Consider the following 17,460-nt stretch of genomic DNA (forward strand, 5'->3'; position numbering starts at 1 on the left):
TTCTGTAAGAACCTTTGTCAGTCTTGTGGAAATACATGAGCCCATAATGTTTAATCGATGTTAACTTTGATTTTGTTTGTTTCGGAGTGTTGAGTGCAGTTAAACCATACAATTTCGTCTAAATGAAGCTTGGAAAGAACTTCCACCAAAAGATTGGACAATGGGGAGAACCCAGATTTGGGTGATTGGGCATTCAACACGTGATCATGAAACTACCCCCTTCCTGAGGAGATAAGATGAGGAATGTGAAAAAAACCCACTGAAGAGAAGGTTGAGCAAAGTCTTAATGTCACTGTTGTGTGGTGCCTGCCTGGAGGAATGTCTGCTCTGCAAATACATCATAAACTTGCTGCGGTTGCTTCAATGCATGACGAAAGCCTGGAGATCCACACAGCGAGTCCTCTGAAACATGTGTTCAATGATGCAAATGGGGGCTTGTGTTGCTACCGCGACTGCATCTAATGTGCACAGCTCGCTTGGTGAAATCAGGCCTGATTGCACAAACTGCTGCTGCGAGGCCCCAGGCTCTGTTGGGGCTGGATCTCTGTTCACCTCTCGAGTCCTTTTCATCTCCTTCAACCCAATGTCGGGCCAAAGCTCGTACTTGCCAACATCTACCTTCTCCTCAGCTCAAGGAGTGCTTCGACTGTGTTTCCCGTTAGGTGCTGCTCTATCTACACCCTGACCTGTTTATCTTCTGACTTCGGGTAGCATGTTTTCAATGTGTGACACATGCTGATGAACAGGCAATAAATTAAATGTAAACACTCTCACTTTTCTGAGACTGAGCACTCGCTGCCATTGTTGATTGAACTTAAGTAATGAATATCTTTCTCTTCAGTAACGGGATATGGTAATCATGTGTAATATAATTATTCAAATTTTCCAAAGAAGGAAAAAACGGGGGACTGTGGAGGAAATAATTATAGTAATCTATCTAAATTGTAATTGTGCTGGTGTTTTATAAATTTAAGTTTTATGCTATAAGTCGAATTGGCTGTCAGTGCCGCGCCCCCTTCCCTTTTGGCCAAGAATCCTTTGCCCTAAATGTTGAAAAAGATGTGTTGTTGTAGAGCGGTGTGGCCTGGGCTGATAACAGTGCTTCTCACCTGGAAGACACGTATGCAGTTAGAGTTAACAACCCCCTCCACTCTCCCATGAAAGTATAAATGCCTTGAAATGTAATCTTGTTTTAGTGCAAGCACGTGTGATGTATGGCATCTCAGTGGCTTGTATTCCTTGGGACTGACCAAGTACCAAGTAATAATAAAACTCTGATGTAATGTAATTCCACGTTGTCGAAGTGAATTAAATCAGTTGGTTTAACAGTTAACGAAAAAGTAAGAATAAATAAAATAGAACGAAATAATATTGCAACAAATGCGGGTTCTCAATTTCATTGTGTGTCGTGTACGACGATGTGAAGTGTACGGTGGATAGAATTAGAAATAAATTGTTTTAGAAGGAAAAGACTTGTCTGTGGACATTGGTTATCGGTGTCTGTGATTTTATACAGGATTTTAAAACCGAATCGGCTGACGTTAAACCCAAGAGAAGTTAAATAGGATTCCACAACCAACCAGGAATAATCCTACAACGATCACTACGAGGTTGGGTGAAAAAAATCCACATCAGTATCCAAGGATATCTCCACTCATGGCTCGCAGACTTCCTCTCCAGTCGCAGCCAACGTGTAGCCCTAAATGCAGTTTTCTCATCCCCTCTTCCTGTCCAGGCTGGAGTTCCTCAAGGTAGCGTTCTGCGCCGTTCTTTTCTGGTTTTCTCAAATGATATCTCTGACTCTGGAAAATCCTCTTTATCTCTTTGCTGATGACTCCACCCTCTGACGTTCCATCTATCATCCCTCAGACCGGCAAGCAGCAGCTTTTTCGCTCACTGCAGATCTGGGTAAAATCACAAACTGGTCCAACACGTGGAACATGTCTTTCAATCTGGACAAGTCTCACACTCTCACTATGTCTCTCTGAAAGGACCGTTTGGGAACCCCCTCCCCCCATCCCCATCTCCTTTCTCAACAATCCTCTGTAAGAAGTCCTTTCATTCAAGCTTCTGGGTCTCATAATCTGCCCTGCTCTTTCCTGGGAAAGCCACATTTCCTGATCAGACTGTGATCATTTCCTGATCAGATCAGACCCTGAGAATGTTTTTTAATTTATTTTTTAAACAGGGAATGAGATGACATGTGCCTATAACAGAGGTTAAAAGTTTGTCACATCAACGGCTCACTTCCTTCATGAGAGAATGGGACAGACAGTTTATGGTTGTTTTAAACCTTCCTCCCCATCTCGCCCCACAGATCAGCCTTATACAAACACACAAGAGATAGACTTGTGAAAGGAATCAATATTAAAAGTGGGAAAGTTTGCTTTTGATCATTTAATTTTCAGGCTTTCCTCCAGCTCTTTCAACACAAAAACTTACATGCCTTTCCTGAGCATATATATATACAAGTATGTACACAAGTTTTGTATAATTTTGAACAAAACAAAAAAAACAATCACCGGCAAGAGATGGCTGTTGCGGAGTACTACGTACCACAAAGGCAGCAATTTGAAAATGCAGCCAAAGACAGACCCATGTGAGGCCTTGTTGGCAAGAAGCTTGCTTCGACATCACCCCACATGGAGAACACATTGTCAGCCTGCACCGTTACTGCCAGGTAAGAGGTGGAAGAGCAGCAAACGAGTGCAAAATGAAGATGTGGTGAATTGGACAGTGGTGATTTTATATATATATATATATATATATATATATATATATATATATATATATATATATATATATATATATATATATATATATATATATATATATATATATAAACATATATATACACACACACACACACAAGCCGGGAGGCGACATGGGAGGTCGCTACATAATTGCATACTAGTTATACAGTTTTTGACGGATCGGGATGAAATTTTTTTGACAAAGAGGTTGATTATAGTGCGCATAAAAGCCTGGAAGCCGATTTTTGAAAAATTTCAAAGTTGCTTTGCTCGGCAATGGTGGTGTCCATAGCAACGGTGCTCAAAAGCATAGAACTAGATCCTGGTATAAACCTACCTGTCAAGTTTCATCAAAATCAGTCGACTCCTCTGGCCTCCAGAGCTGTCCATTACATATAAACAAACATACAGACAGAGGGAAAAAGTGAAAATAAGGGTACTCTCACGACCACCCAAGATATATATATATATATATATAAAACGTATTTATATATATATATATAAAACGTATTTATATATATATATATATATATATATATATATATATATATATATATATATATATATATATATATATATATATATATATATATATATTTTTATATAAATAAATAACATATTTATTTTAAAATTATTTATATAATTTATTTTAAAAATATATATATATATATATATATATATATATACACATATATATACATAGTTACGAATTCGCGCCAGCCGGCGTGCGGACAGCCGCTTTTAGCCGAATCACGGCCGTACGCCCACCGGACGGACAATTCAGTCGCGACTTTCTGGAACAACGCTGAAAACCAGTCACGGGTGTGCTCCAAGCACACCACAACCTTGTCCGCACTCTACCGGCGTGCTACAGGGTCCGATCGCCAAATAATCGATTTACCAAATTATTCGCGCGGGTAGATTACCGAGAGATTGTACCTCCGCGAGGCCTGCTTGGACACGAGCCGCTTAAGCAGCTCGCTCCGTTTGGGATAACCGAGCGGGGTATTATCGCGAGGCCTCGCTGGAACAGATTCTATTATCGGCTATTTAAAAGCCCACTAAATTCCGAGAGCAAGATGGCAGCTCAATTAAGGGAAAAATGATGTGACGAACAGGTTACATTTAAACAAGCACATTTATTATTTCCCACACGTATACAGGTATGGAAAAGCACGCATGCAATTTATACAATGAATTTGCGGGAAGGGACAAGACACGAGCGAGACAAAGCGCTACGACCGTCTATTTATTATGTACAGTCACTTATACAGTTTTACTTGACGGACTCGGCGCCACAACTTTCATTCAAAGAAAAGCAAGGAAAAACCCCCTCAAAGACGAGGGGGTAGACTGGACCCCTTCGGATCTTTATGACACGGAGCTTGATTGACCGAAGAGGCTCCGAGAGACCAGCTGGCTACCTTCACCCTCGTGGTGACTTGCTTGGGCGACTCTCGATGGTCCCTCTCCAGCTCCCCACCGACTGCAGGGACTCCAGACTCCAGGCTCCGCGAGCCTTCACACGACTGCTCACAACTCCACCACGACATCCTTTTCTGCTCCTCCACGCACCTCTCCGAGAGACCAACTCCCTTCACTCGACCCTCTCCACTCGCTGCTCTACAAGCTGCGTTCAGCGCGCGCTTTTATCTCCAACGCTCCCGCCCCTCCCTTCACGGCCCGCGGGGGAAGAAGAATTTGTTGCCGTGGCCCCAAGGGGGTGGGGCGCCGGGCCATTTTCCGCCCAAAATCAGGCCCCCACTTTACATTACCTTTGACCCCTGAATCGATCTGACCCTCCCCCGTCCCGGCGCGCGGGAAAAGAAGGAAAGGGGGAGGGGAAATCCCGGGTGTTATCGGAACTTCTTTCTTCGCCTTTGTTTCCTTTCCCGACGAGCATCCATGGCAGAGACGTTCTTTGATGTGGAGAGGGTTGTAGTGTGGTTGTGGAGAAGGTGGTTCGGTGGTGTTGGCGGTGTGGGGAAGGTGGTAGATGACAGCGATGTTGGTGGTTGTGGAGAAGGTGGTTGGTGTTTTGGCATTGTGGTGAAGGTGGTTAGGTGATGGCGGTTGTGGGTGAAGTGGTGAGGATGGTGTGGTTTGTTGAGATGCAGGTGTGCTTGGGGTGGTTGAAAGGCGGTTGGTGTTGTGGTTGGTGGTTGGCATTGTAGTTGGTCCAAAATAACGATAGGAAAAAGAAAAACGGCTACCTGAAGATTCACAGTCCTGTTACACGAATAATTCCCATTCACAACGGTGGGGAAATTTATCTGAACACAAACTTATCGGCATAACTGATCTAAGGACCTATATGGTGCTCTGAGAATTTCCACAGCCGTAACACTACCCCCTCCCCTTTTTACAGATTCGTCCCGAGTTGTCGAATTTTTGTGTGCCATCATGTGTAAGTTCCCCTTGTACATTTTATCTTCAGATCCCTGAGTGCGACATTTTGTGTATTCGTGTCCCAAAAATAAATAACCTACGGGCTGAGTAACTAACTAAACAAACTCACTTATACAGACGACTTAACTAAATTGCCGGCGCTAAGACACACATGCAGGGGGAAGCAACTCATTTACAATTTACCTTAACTTATACATTTACACTAAACCATGGCCCAGGACTGATGGACTTTGCGGGAAAAGAAGCAGGGAGCCAGGTTGCTCACACGCAGTTTCTGGCTCATGAAACACATGCAGGTGACAGGGAATGTGGCCGGCTGCACCAATGCAGTCCTCCTCCTCCTCCTCCTCCTCCTCCTCCTCCTTCTCCTTGAAATGAGCGCAGTGAGCACAAAACGGTGCACAGGCTGCACAAATGCAGTCTCTGTGGGCGGCTGCCTGCAAGGCAGTCCCTGCAGAATAGTGAATGAGCACCGACGCAAGCAAACACAAGCAACTGAGCGGATGAATGGATGGATGCACAACATGGTGCACGGGCTGCCAGTGCAGTTCCGTGGTGCGGCTGCCTACAGGGCAGTCCCTGCAACTCGCGCGATGATCCTGGCACACATGGTAATGGACAGAAATGGGGGCAAATGCAAGGAAGGGCAAGCAGGCATGGGGTCAAGGCAAAGGCAGGCAGACAAGGCATGGCAAGGCAAGACAAGGCCGTTGTAGCAAAACAGGCCGGTGGTGAAGCTGACTGGCACAGGCCTTGCAGCAAAACAGGCCGGCAGGTGAACTGACCGGCACAGGCCTTGCAGCAAAAACAGCCAGCAGGTGAACTGACCGGCACAGGCCTTGCAGCAAAAACAGCCGGCAGGTGAACTGACCGGCACAGGCCTTGCAGCAAAACAGGCCGGCAGGTGAACTGACCGGCACAGGCCTTGCAGCAAAAACAGCCAGCAGGTGAACTGACCGGCACAGGCCTTGCAGCAAAAACAGCCGGCAGGTGAACTGACCGGCACAGGCCTTGCAGCAAAACAGGCCGGCAGGTGAACTGACCGGCACAGGCCTTGCAGCAAAAACAGCCAGCAGGTGAACTGACCGGCACAGGCCTTGCAGCAAAACAGCCGGCAGGTGAACTGACCGGCACAGGCCTCGCAGCAAAAACAGCCGGCAGGTGAACTGACCGGCACAGGCCTCGCAGCAAAAACAGCCGGCAGGTGAACTGACCGGCACAGGCCTTGCAGCAAAACAGGCCAGCAGGTGAAGCTGGCCGGCCTCTTGTCTCGTCCTGCAGGTGTGTGGAGGGAGCGCGGTGGTGCTGGCCACTCGGAAGGTGGCTCGGACCTACCCAACTGAATCCCTCCCAACCCATCGCCTTTGCCTGTCTCTGTCCATATCCACCCCTTTAGTTTGCAAAATAAATTTAGCCCCAACTTATTTTTTTGTTTTATTTTATTTTAATTTCCCTATAAATTTGTCTCCCTAACCCCCTTTATCGTCTTTGTCTAGCTAACCTATCGTGTCTCCAAGCCTAATCCCAACCCCTACGTTCCCTTCCTGGAGGGGAATAAAGGAGAGCTGGTGTCCTGTGTCGAGGCCCAATAAAGCCTCAGAATGGCCTCCCCAGATTTCAGCAATCTTTTTACCCAAAGTGGGTCCAGCGGCCCACAACGAGAGCGAAGGGATGGATGGTGCGGAGGGGTACATTTCCTAATCTACCCTAACGTTTATTATCCTTAAACTACCCCGGGGCTTTCCAAAAGCACCTCTCGCTTAAATTATTGGTTCTACCAACCAAGATTCCGGTCGCCTGTGTTGGTGCCCTCACAATTTCGGGCCTCGCCCTCTAATTTTCCCTCGTGCCCTCGCACGGTTTCGTGGCTGGGATGCGTGGCTCCCTTGGCAGGAACTACCCGCTGCCGATTCTCCAACTATGGCACCCCCGGGCCTTGCAACTGCCTCCGAGCCTACCAGCTCCCTAAACACTGGGGAGTGCCCTCCCTGGCTACTCCCCTGAAATGCTCACTTGGCAGGCTGGCACCCGGGGACCCTTCCCTGGGTGCCCGTGCCCAATGCACTGCCCACGCGGCCAATGGCGCCCCGGAACCCGCATCATGCGGGCTCACCCGTGCCCACAACACTACCCCCCCCCATGGGCCCTTGGCCTAACGCGGCCGACTAGCCCCGTGCCCGGGGTACCCACTAAGCGATACTCACCGTTCGCAGCCACGCTCCCAGCCCGTCAACAGGGCTCCTGCACCCCTCCAAATGGGATTCGAGCCTACGTTCCCACCAACAGCAAAACGACCTCCATTTTGTCAATTTGACTAGCCCCCTAACTCACATTACACTGACCCCGGGGTCCCTTGGGTGGGAATCACTCCTCCCCCCAATCACTCATCGCACCATGCATACCACATTCACTCCATACACTCAGGCTCGCTGGCCCCACTCATTCAACATGTTTGTTTTCATTCAATTTCCCCACTCACATCGCTGAACACTGCCATTCTTCTTCACTAAAACCCTCAACAAACTCGTGCTCCCTCGTCATCCCTTACAATATAGCACGTTCCTTTTAATCTACATAGCTAAGCTACGTCCCCTCTACACTCACAGTCTGTCCGTGTCTCCAAATCCAAAACTCTATTTCCCATCCTTAATCTAAACTACAATCCCTCAAACTAATCCATTCCACAGGCCCCATGAGGACTTATCCCTGCCCCATGGAGCCGGTCTAGCTATCACTAACCCTTCCCCCAAACGAGTTCCATCCTGTGCCCAGGCAAGGGGGTCTTCCACCCCTGCCCAGGGAATCCTGTTCACCCGAAGCGAGGCTTGCTTTTTCTTTTTTTAATGCGTGCACCAGCGCGGCAACTCGCAACCTGCGCTTTCTTTCCGTGACGTCATGGCAGCTGTTCGCGCACCTCGTCCCTCCTCGGACGGCACCATCTGGCAGGAATTTTCCTTCTGCCGGATTCCAACCATACGTGCAGCCATGACGTCACCCTACGCATTAAAAACAAGCCTCGCATTTCGAGGGGTTCCCCACGCGAACACACGTGCTCTGCTCGTCGGAGCTTTACAAACGCGCTCGCCTGGAGAACCCGTCTGGTCCAAATCCATATCCAGCCTACCTTCTGTCCGTCCGCAGGATCGGCTAATCCACCGTGTGCGTTTCCGGACCGGGCTTCACTCCCGCAGGCGCGCACGTAGCAGCCTCGTGCGTAGCACAGCACGGACCCCACGCGCTACCGTGAAAACCCGGCACGGTTCCCAAAATAGCTTAGGCCGCTACTCGGCCCTTGTCCAGCGTTAGGCACCGTCGTGGTCGCACTCTCGCACACAAACTCCCCCATGCCACAACACTCACACACCTCGACATGACATTCCCACCGGGATGATGCGGTTGCATGTTCGCGCATGCCAACCACCATCTCCCTCACGTACAGCGACCTCACACATGCAGTTCCTCTAACACACGGCCGTTCACTCACTCGTGCCGTTTCACTCACATTTCGAACCCACACACACTGTTTCCCTCGCACACGCTGTTCCTTCCACACTCGGTGTTTCCTTTACACACACCTTTTCACTCACGCTCGCCATTTCACTCGCACACGTGGTTCCACTCACACATGGTGTTTCATCCACACACGGCGTGCTGGAAGGCACGCATTTCGGCTCACTCACAACCACGCACACCATATTACTCACACACGCGGTCCCTTTCACACAACGCCTTTCACCCACGCTATGCGCGCGTTGCAGCACGCATTTTTCCACACTCGTGAACACACACACCAGGACATTCACAATGGGGAATCGCGTCACCACAAGGGTTCCCGGGGCCTTCATACCCCCCAAGCTTCGTGTGCACCCGTCAACAGCACTCGCCCACTCTAACTCGCAAAGCTCGACTGGACCCACCTGGTCGAGATCCGCTTCAAGGGAGCATAGCGTCTCCCTCCATTCCTGAAGGAGGCTATCCGGCTGCTTGCACCGGGTCACAACACATTCCCCGAGCTCCCATTCATTGTATTCCACTACCTCCATGTGTGTGTGCTCGTCTTTCACCCCGTCTTTATCGTGTAGTCTCTCCTCTACCGTTTCCATCTCTCGCGTCTCTGTTATTTCTTTTACTTCCTGCATCTCCCTTCATGTCTCTGTTAATTCTATCTCCTTCATCTTTACGTGTCTTATACACCTCTCAACCACCCCATTTAATTTTTCCCTCTGTGTCACCATCACTTTCTCTGTCACCTGCATGAGTCTCGCCCAACGCGTCTTCCGAATTATTTTGTCCTCCCCCGCTTCCATCACGGGCCGGACAGCCGTTGCACTCCCTCCCAACTCATTCGCTCCAGCACGTGGCGCCGCCATTTTGTGCTCCGTTGTCCGAGTTTCGTCGCACGCCATCGCCCTTATGCCCGCCTGCAGGCCTCGCCCCACGCACTGCGTTTCACCCCGCAGTGTTCGCATATCGCTTCTGAATGCCTGCATGTTCGCATCCATTTTTTTATTCATTTCGTTCATTGCCCCCATCAATGCATCCAACATCCCTCTCACGTCAGCTAACCCCGTGGCAATCGATTCGCTCATTATCTGGTGCGGACCCCCGGGGACTGGGGAGGGATTTTGACGGAGGAGGAAGGGGGGGGGTGTCATACCCCGCGGCCTCCACCACTGCGCCAATTTCGAGTTCTGGGTTTGGTTGTGGGGGAAATTCATCCTGTATGGGATTGTCCTGCACGGGGATCTCGTCCTGGGCCATGAATTCTAACATTTCTACATCGATTCCTAATCCCTCCTGCCCATGTTCGCCTTGAAATGCCATTTGCGTCTCGGAAATAATTTAAAGCTCGTATTTTGGGGGAACGGAGGGTTGCTTCGCATACCCTTGATCCGATTCCCGTTAATTTTTGTTGGAGACGGGAGAGTTCGTTTCCTGCTCCTCGACACCAGTGTTACGAATTCGCGCCCGCCGGCGTGCGGACAGCCGCTTTTAGCCGAATCGCGGCCGTACGCCCACAGGACGGACAATTCAGTCGCGATTCTATTATCGGCTATTTAAAAGCCCACTAAATTCCGAGAGCAAGATGGCAGCTCAATTAAGGGAAAATGACGCGACGAACAGGTTACATTTAAACAAGCATGTTTATTATTTCCCACACGTATACAGGTATCGAAAAGCACGCATGCAATTTATACAATGAATTTGCGGGAAGGGACAAGATGCAAGCAAGACAAAGCGCCACGACCGTCTATTTATTATGTACAGTCACTTATACAGTTTTACTTGACGGACTCGGCGCCACAACTTTCATTCAAAGAAAAGCAAGGAAAAACCCCCTCAAAGACGATGGGGTAGACTGGACCCCTTCGGGTCTTTATGACACGGAGCTTGGTTGACCGAAGAGGCTCCGAGTGACTGGCTGGCTACCTTCACCCTCGTGGTAACTTGCTTGGGCGACTCTCGATGGTCCCTCTCCAGCTCCCCACCGACTGCGGGGACCTCCAGACTCCAGGCTCCAGGCTCCACGAGCCTTCACACGACTGCTCACAACTCCACCACGACACACTTTTCTGCTCCTCCACACACCTCTCCGAGACAGACCGACTCCCTTCACTCGACCCTCTCCACTTGACGACTTCCATTCGCTTCTCTCCACGTTGCGTTCAGTGCGCGCTTTTATCTGCAATGCTCCCACCCCTCTCTTCGCGGCCCGCGGGGGAAGAAGAATTCGTTGCCGTGGCCCCAAGGGGGTGGGGCGCCAGGCCATTTCCCGCCCAAAATCAGGCCCCCACTTTACATTACCTTTGACCCCTGACTCGATCTGCCCCTCCCCCATCCCGGCGCGTGGGAAAAGAAGGAAAGGGGGAGGGGAAATCCCGGGTGTTATCGGAACTTCTTTCTTCGCCTTTGTTTCCTTTGCCGACGAGCATCCATGGCAGAGACGTTCTTTGATGTGGAGAGGGTTGTAGTGCGGTTGTGGAGAAGGTGGTTAGGTGGTGTTGGCGGTGTGGGGAAGGTGGCTGATGAGAGCGATGTTGGTGGTTGTGGAGAAGGTGGTTGGTGTTTTGGCGTTGTAGTGAAGGTGGTTAGGTGATGGCGGTTGTGGGTGAAGTGGTGAGGATGGTGTGGTTTGTTGAGATGCAGGTGTGCTTGGGGTGGTTGAAAGGCGGTTGGTGTTGTGGTTGGTGGTTGGTGTTGTAGTTGTTCCAAAATAACGATAGCAAGAGAAAAACGGCTACCTGAAGATTCACAGCCCTGTTGCACGAATAAATCCCATTAGACAACGGTGGGGAAATCTATCTGAACACAAACTTATCGGCATCACTGATCTAAGGACCTATATGGTGCTCTGCGAATTTCCACAGCCGTAAAAATAAATAAATAAATATATATATATATATATATATATATATATATATATATATATATATATATATATATATAATATATTGTTGTGGTTTCCACCATGCCTGCGGGCAGATGACCGCTTTTAGCTAATCGCATCCGCGCATCCACTGGACGTGGCAAACCTCGTCGCAGCTTTCGAATCAACGCCGAAATCCAGCTACGGGTGTGTTTTTAATCACACCGTAAATCAGCCAACTATTCTGTCCACGCGCGACAGGGTCCGATCACCGAATTGTCGATTTACCTAAGTATGCGCGCAGACAGAAATGCCAGGGGTTTACACCTCAACGGGACCTGCTTGGAAACGAGCCGCTTCAGCAGCTCGCTCCGTTTGCGATTAGCCGAGCGGTGTATATCGCCAAGCCCCGCCAGATCCGATTACTTTATTGGCTATTTAAAAGCCAGCTAATATCCCGAACGCAATGACGGCAGCACAATTGAGGGAAAGGACGCCACGAACAGGTGAACATTCACACAATGACATTTATTTGTAACACGTATGCAATCATGCAGTCAATAAAGCAATGCAGGTAAGAGACAAAACACGAGCAAGACAAAGAACTACAACCGTTCTATTATTTCTGTACAGAGTCACTTAACAGTTCACTACTTCACGGACAAGGCGCCACAGCTTTCATGCAAAGAAACCCCAGGAAAGGGAAGGCAGACAGGACCCGTAGGCCTTTATGTTCGTGGAACTGTGGAGACCGCAAGAGCTCCATGAGACCGTGCTGGTTACCTGTCACCCACGTGGTGACTCGCTGGGCCCTGGTTCGGCGACCCTCGGTGGCTCTGCCCACACTCCGCGGGACTCCACCAGCTCCTGACTTCACTCTCGATTCCACTGGCACCTCCGTCGATCAAGGAGAGAGAGAGAGAGAGCAAGGAGAAAGACCCTCTCACTCCTCACTGCTTCCTCCGATTCCAGGCTCAACTCCTGGCGACCCTCTCAACTCCACACACCTGGCGTTTTCACGCGCCCGCTTTATAGCCACGGAGCCTCGCCCCTCCCTTCCCGGCACGTGGGGGAGAATTTCAGCAGAGCTCGGCTGGGCTCAGTTGTTGTTGTCCCCAAGGGGAGGGGTCGCAGTGGGCTTTTTCCACCCAAAATGAGCGCCCTCCCTTACTTCACCTTTGAACATTGGCTCGATCTGCCCCTCCTCCCTCCTGGCACGCAAGGGGGGGGATGGGAGGGGGAGGGGAAATCCCAGGCGTTATCGGGATTTTTCTCTTCGGAGCACCTTGTTGTTTTAACCGTCGGAGCAACGGGTTTTTGTACCGTTGCTTTTGTCCTCTTTATTTGTCGAGAATCTATCGCGTTGGTTGGCGTGGTGTTATTCGTTGGGGAGGCCGTTGTAGTTGTTGAAGTAGTGGTGTGGTTGTTGAAGTAGTGGTGTGGTTGGCGTTGTGGTGGGGATGGCATGGTTGTTGAGATGCGGTTGTTCCAACATAAAGATAGCAAAAGAATAATAGCTGACTCAAAGATCACAGCCCTTTAGACATCGGTGGGGAAATCTAATCTGAACACACACTTATCGACATAACTGATCTCTGGGAAGCCTGAATGATGTTCTGTGAATTTCCACAACCGTAACAATTTTATATATATATACATATTGTTGTGGTTGACCAAATTCGCAAACCACCATTCAGGTCCCTTAGGTGAGATATCTCGGTAAGTATATGTGTTGTTAGGCCCAAACCCGTTGTCTAGAGGGAATAAATGTCATTCATGCGGGCTGCGACTCTTCAGGATAGCCGTTTTTCTTTTACTATCTTTATTTTGGACCAGCCGCCATTATTACCACCACCAACCACGTCTCAACAGCCATCACACAACAACCACCAACCACAACGCGGCCATCACAACAACAACCACCAACCACAACGCCACTTCACCACAACCGCCACGACCTTTACCGTCACAACTCGCCACCATCGCATCACCGTCATCTCGCGCCACTCGTGGGCACCGATGCTGGACTCGTGCGGGGCGCGCACCGAGCAGCGTGTTCAAAAACATCACGGACTTTCCGCAGAAAAACGGATCAAAAACGACTCACGCCCACTTTTGTTCCGTCCAATCGGTGAGCGAGGGGCGATTTGGCCCCGCCTCCAGGGCGTTGGAGGGCGGTCGCTATATGCAAATTCATGGATCAAAAAGCATTCACGCCCACTTTTCCTCGGGCCAATGGGGAGCCAGCAAGAGAGGTGAAGGGTCGGAGGCAGAGGGTCAAGGGTAAAAGAGCGAAGCCACGGGGCTTATAAAAACGACTGCGTTCGTCAGAAGAGGGCAGTTCGCAGTTGGCAGTTCGCAGTTGGAGTTCGCAGTTGGCAGTTCGCAGTTGGGAGTTCGCGGAGCCAGTGAAGAGTTGGGACGAGTCAAGAGAGGAGACGGAGAGGGCGATCGGACGAAGCTGTGGAGAGGCGGCGGCGGCGAAGGCGGTTGAGGGGGTGCTCGCGTCGGATTCGGGGAACTGCGGAGGGAGAGGCCGGCGGCGCGACCGAGGTCGTGGTGGAGACGCTCGTCGCGGGACCCGAGATTTTGTGAAATCCTCCTTTCCCCGAGCATCAACAACCCCCTCCTGTTTCCCCCCGCGCTGAGATAGTGCGACAAAAGGGGGCCCCCTTCCCACCCCCTACCAGACACTGTCCGCGAGGCCCGCGGAGTTGAGGCACCACCGCCGCTCCGCGTCTCATCATCAGACGGGTAGGCCCGACACGGTCTCGGCCCAGGCCCGCCTACCCCCCTCATCCTGGAGGGTGGTTCTCTTTTCTTTTGCTTTGGGAATATGTGTTGTCGGCGCCGTCTGTGAAGTAAAATTGTATAAGTGTTGCCGAGTGCCCGGTAGTCGGATAGATCTGCATAGTTGCATTTGCTTTTGTCTTCTTCTTTTACATGTGCTTTTGGTGGAATTGTATATGTGTGCTTTCCGTTCATCGCGAAATAAATGTGCTTATTGTTGAACTGTTTTCCCGCTTCGCTTCGTCATTTCTTTCATTGAATCCCCATCTTGCTTCACGTAAAGGGTTGGTAGTGGGCAAAGACGCCCGATAATTAATCGAACCGTCGAGGCCGACGAATAACACCGCTCGGTTATCCCGATAGTACGGAACGGGTCGCTTAAGTGGCCCGTGTCCGAAGTCGACCTGCGGCGAGGTGCGATCGCCCGGTCTACCCTCCGTGTGGGTACTTAGGTAGGTCGAATTTGGCGAGCAACCCTATCCCACGCGGGGGCCGATTGGCACGATCGCGGTGAGACCGAAAGGTCCACCCGTGACTGGTTCCCGGCGTTAGTCCGAGAGGGTCACGACTGGATTGTCCGTCTGGTGGGCGACGTGCCGCGATTCGAGTTACGTGGCCGTCCGCACGCCGGCGGGCGCGAATCCGCAACAATATATATATATATATATATATATATATATATATATATATATATATATATATATATATATATATATATATATATATATATATATATATATATATATATATATATATTGTTGTGGTTGACCAAATTCACAAACCACCATTCAGGTCCCTTAGGTGAGATATCTCGGTAAGTATATGTGTAGTTAGGCCCAAACCCGTTGTCTAGAGGGAATAAATGTCATTCATGTCGGCTGCGACTCTTCAGGATAGCCGTTTTTCTTTTACTATCTTTATTTTGGACCAGCCGCCATTATTACCACCACCAACCACGTCTCAACAGCCATCACAACAACCACCAACCACAACGCCGCTTCACAACAACAACCACCAACCACAACGCCGCTTCACCACAACCGCCACGACCTTTACAGTCACAACTCGCCACCATCGCATCACCGTCATCTCGCGCCACTCGTGGGCACCGATGCTGGACTCGTGCGGGGCGCGCACCAAGAAGCGTGTTCAAAAACATCACGGACTTTCCGCAGAAAAACGGATCAAAAACGACTCACGCCCACTTTTGTTCCGTCCAATCGGTGAGCGAGGGGCGATTTGGCCCCGCCTCCAGGGCGTTGGAGGGCGGTCGCTATATGCAAATTCATGGATCAAAAAGCATTCACGCCCACTTTTCCTTGGGCCAATGGGGAGCCAGCAAGAGAGGTGAAAGGTCGGAGGCAGAGGGTCAAGGGTGAAAGAGCGAAGCCACGGGGCTTATAAAAACGACTGCGTTCGTCAGTCGGAGGAGGAGTTCAGTTGGAAGTTGAGTAAGAGTTCAGTTGGAAGTTGAGTAAGAGTTCAGTTGGAAGTTGAGTAAGAGTTCAGTTGGAAGTTGAGTAAGAGTTCAGTTGGAAGTTGAGTGGAGTGTGCGAAGTTCAAGAGAGTCGTCGGTGGAGCTGGAAAGAAGTGGTACTAGTCGGAGTGAAGAGGACGGAGCTGTGGAGAGGTGACGGCGGCGAAGGCGGACGAGGGGGTGCTCGCGTCGGTGCCGGGAGCGGCACAGGGAGAGGCCAGCAACGCGACCGAGGTGGAGGAGGAGACGCTCGCCGCGGGACCCGAGACAGGGTTAAATCCTCCTTCCCCCGAGCATCAGCAACCCCCTCCTGTTTCCCCCCGCGCTGAGATAGTGCGACAAAGGGGGCCCCTTTCCCACCCCCCACCAGACACTGTCCGCGAGGCCCGCGGAGTTGAGGCGCCACCGCCGCTCCGCGTCTCATCATCAGATGGGTAGGCCCGACCCGGTCTCGGCCCCAGGCCCGCCTCATCCTGGAGGGTGGTTCTCTTTTCTTTTGCTTTGGGAATATGTGTTGTCGGCGCCGTCTGTGAAGTAAAATTGTATAAGTGTTGCCGTGTGCCCGGTCGTCGGATAGATCTGCATTGTTGCATTTGCTTTTTGTGTAATATTGCATTGTCTTCTTCTTTTACATGTGCTTTTGGTGGAATTGTATATGTGTGCTTTCCGTTCATCGCGAAATAAATGTGCTTATTGTTGAACTGTTTTCCCGCTTCGCTTCGTCATTTCTTTCATTGAATCCCCATCTTGCTTCACGTAAAGGGTTGGTCGTGGGCTAAGACGCCCGATAATTAATCGAACCGTCGAGGCCGACGAATAACACCGCTCGGTTATCCCGATAGTACGGAACGGGTCACTTAAGTGGCCCGTGTCCGAAGTCGACCTGCGGCGAGGTGCGATCGCCCGGTCTACCCTCCGTGTGGGTACTTAGGTAGGTCGAATTTGGCGAGCAACCCTATCCCACGCGGGGGCCGATTGGCACGATCGCGGTGAGACCGAAAGGTCCACCCGTGACTGGTTCCCGGCGTTAGTCCGAGAGGGTCACGACTGGATTGTCCGTCCGGTGGGCGACGTGCCGCGATTCGAGTTACGTGGCCGTCCGCACGCCGGCGGGCGCGAATCCGCAACAATATATTTTGGTTCGATATAATTTTTAAAATCAAATTGTATGTCAATATCTCAAAAACCCCAAATAATTAAATGAATATCAGACTAGCTTTTCCAAAAGTTCAAAACAAACTTTATAAACTGAACGTTTATTATTTTCTATTCCCCCCCCCCCCCCCGGAGGGAGGGAGCGGGATATTGTAATCGTCCGGTTTGTTTGTCTGTCTGTCTGTTAGCAACTTTACGACAAAACGGGCTTTAGCAAACACTATCAAATTGAATCCACAGGTGGGCAATGAACCTTGGACGACCCCATTAACTTCTGGGTCCAATTGGATCAAAGGTCAAGGTCAAGGTCACGAAAAGATCAAAATCGTTTTTCGCTTATAACTTTGTCAAAAATGATCTGATTTACTTCAAACTAAGCTTATAGTGAACCTTATTCTATTTGTCACTTATAATCCTACCCATTCCTACAGTGAAAAATGCATATTTGTGAAGATTGGTAGGGTCCGAAGTTTTGGAGGTCATGGTCATCGGTCAAAATTACAAATTTT

The 17,460-nt window shown here is 50.1% G+C and overlaps 1 protein-coding gene across 2 annotated transcripts in view; it reads right to left on the reverse strand.

Annotated features, from left to right (window-relative positions):
• The window catches only part of LOC147026298 (torsin-2A-like), a 51,340-nt gene that overhangs the window by 32,713 nt on the left and 1,167 nt on the right, over positions 1 to 17,460 (reverse strand). The window contains exon 2 of one of the 2 annotated variants that reach the window (XM_085881576.1): positions 2,557 to 2,673. The exons of the other annotated variant lie outside the window; for it this stretch is intronic. Coding sequence (XP_085737702.1) covers positions 2,557 to 2,673 — 117 coding nt within the window. The remainder of the gene's footprint in view (positions 1 to 2,556; positions 2,674 to 17,460) is intronic. 2 annotated transcript variants of the gene reach the window in all.

This window comes from Eptatretus burgeri, chromosome 5 (genome assembly GCF_056783735.1).
Source record: "Eptatretus burgeri isolate ZD-2024b chromosome 5, Ebu_testis_v1, whole genome shotgun sequence".
In the NCBI taxonomy this organism is placed as follows: Eukaryota; Metazoa; Chordata; class Myxini; order Myxiniformes; family Myxinidae; genus Eptatretus; species Eptatretus burgeri.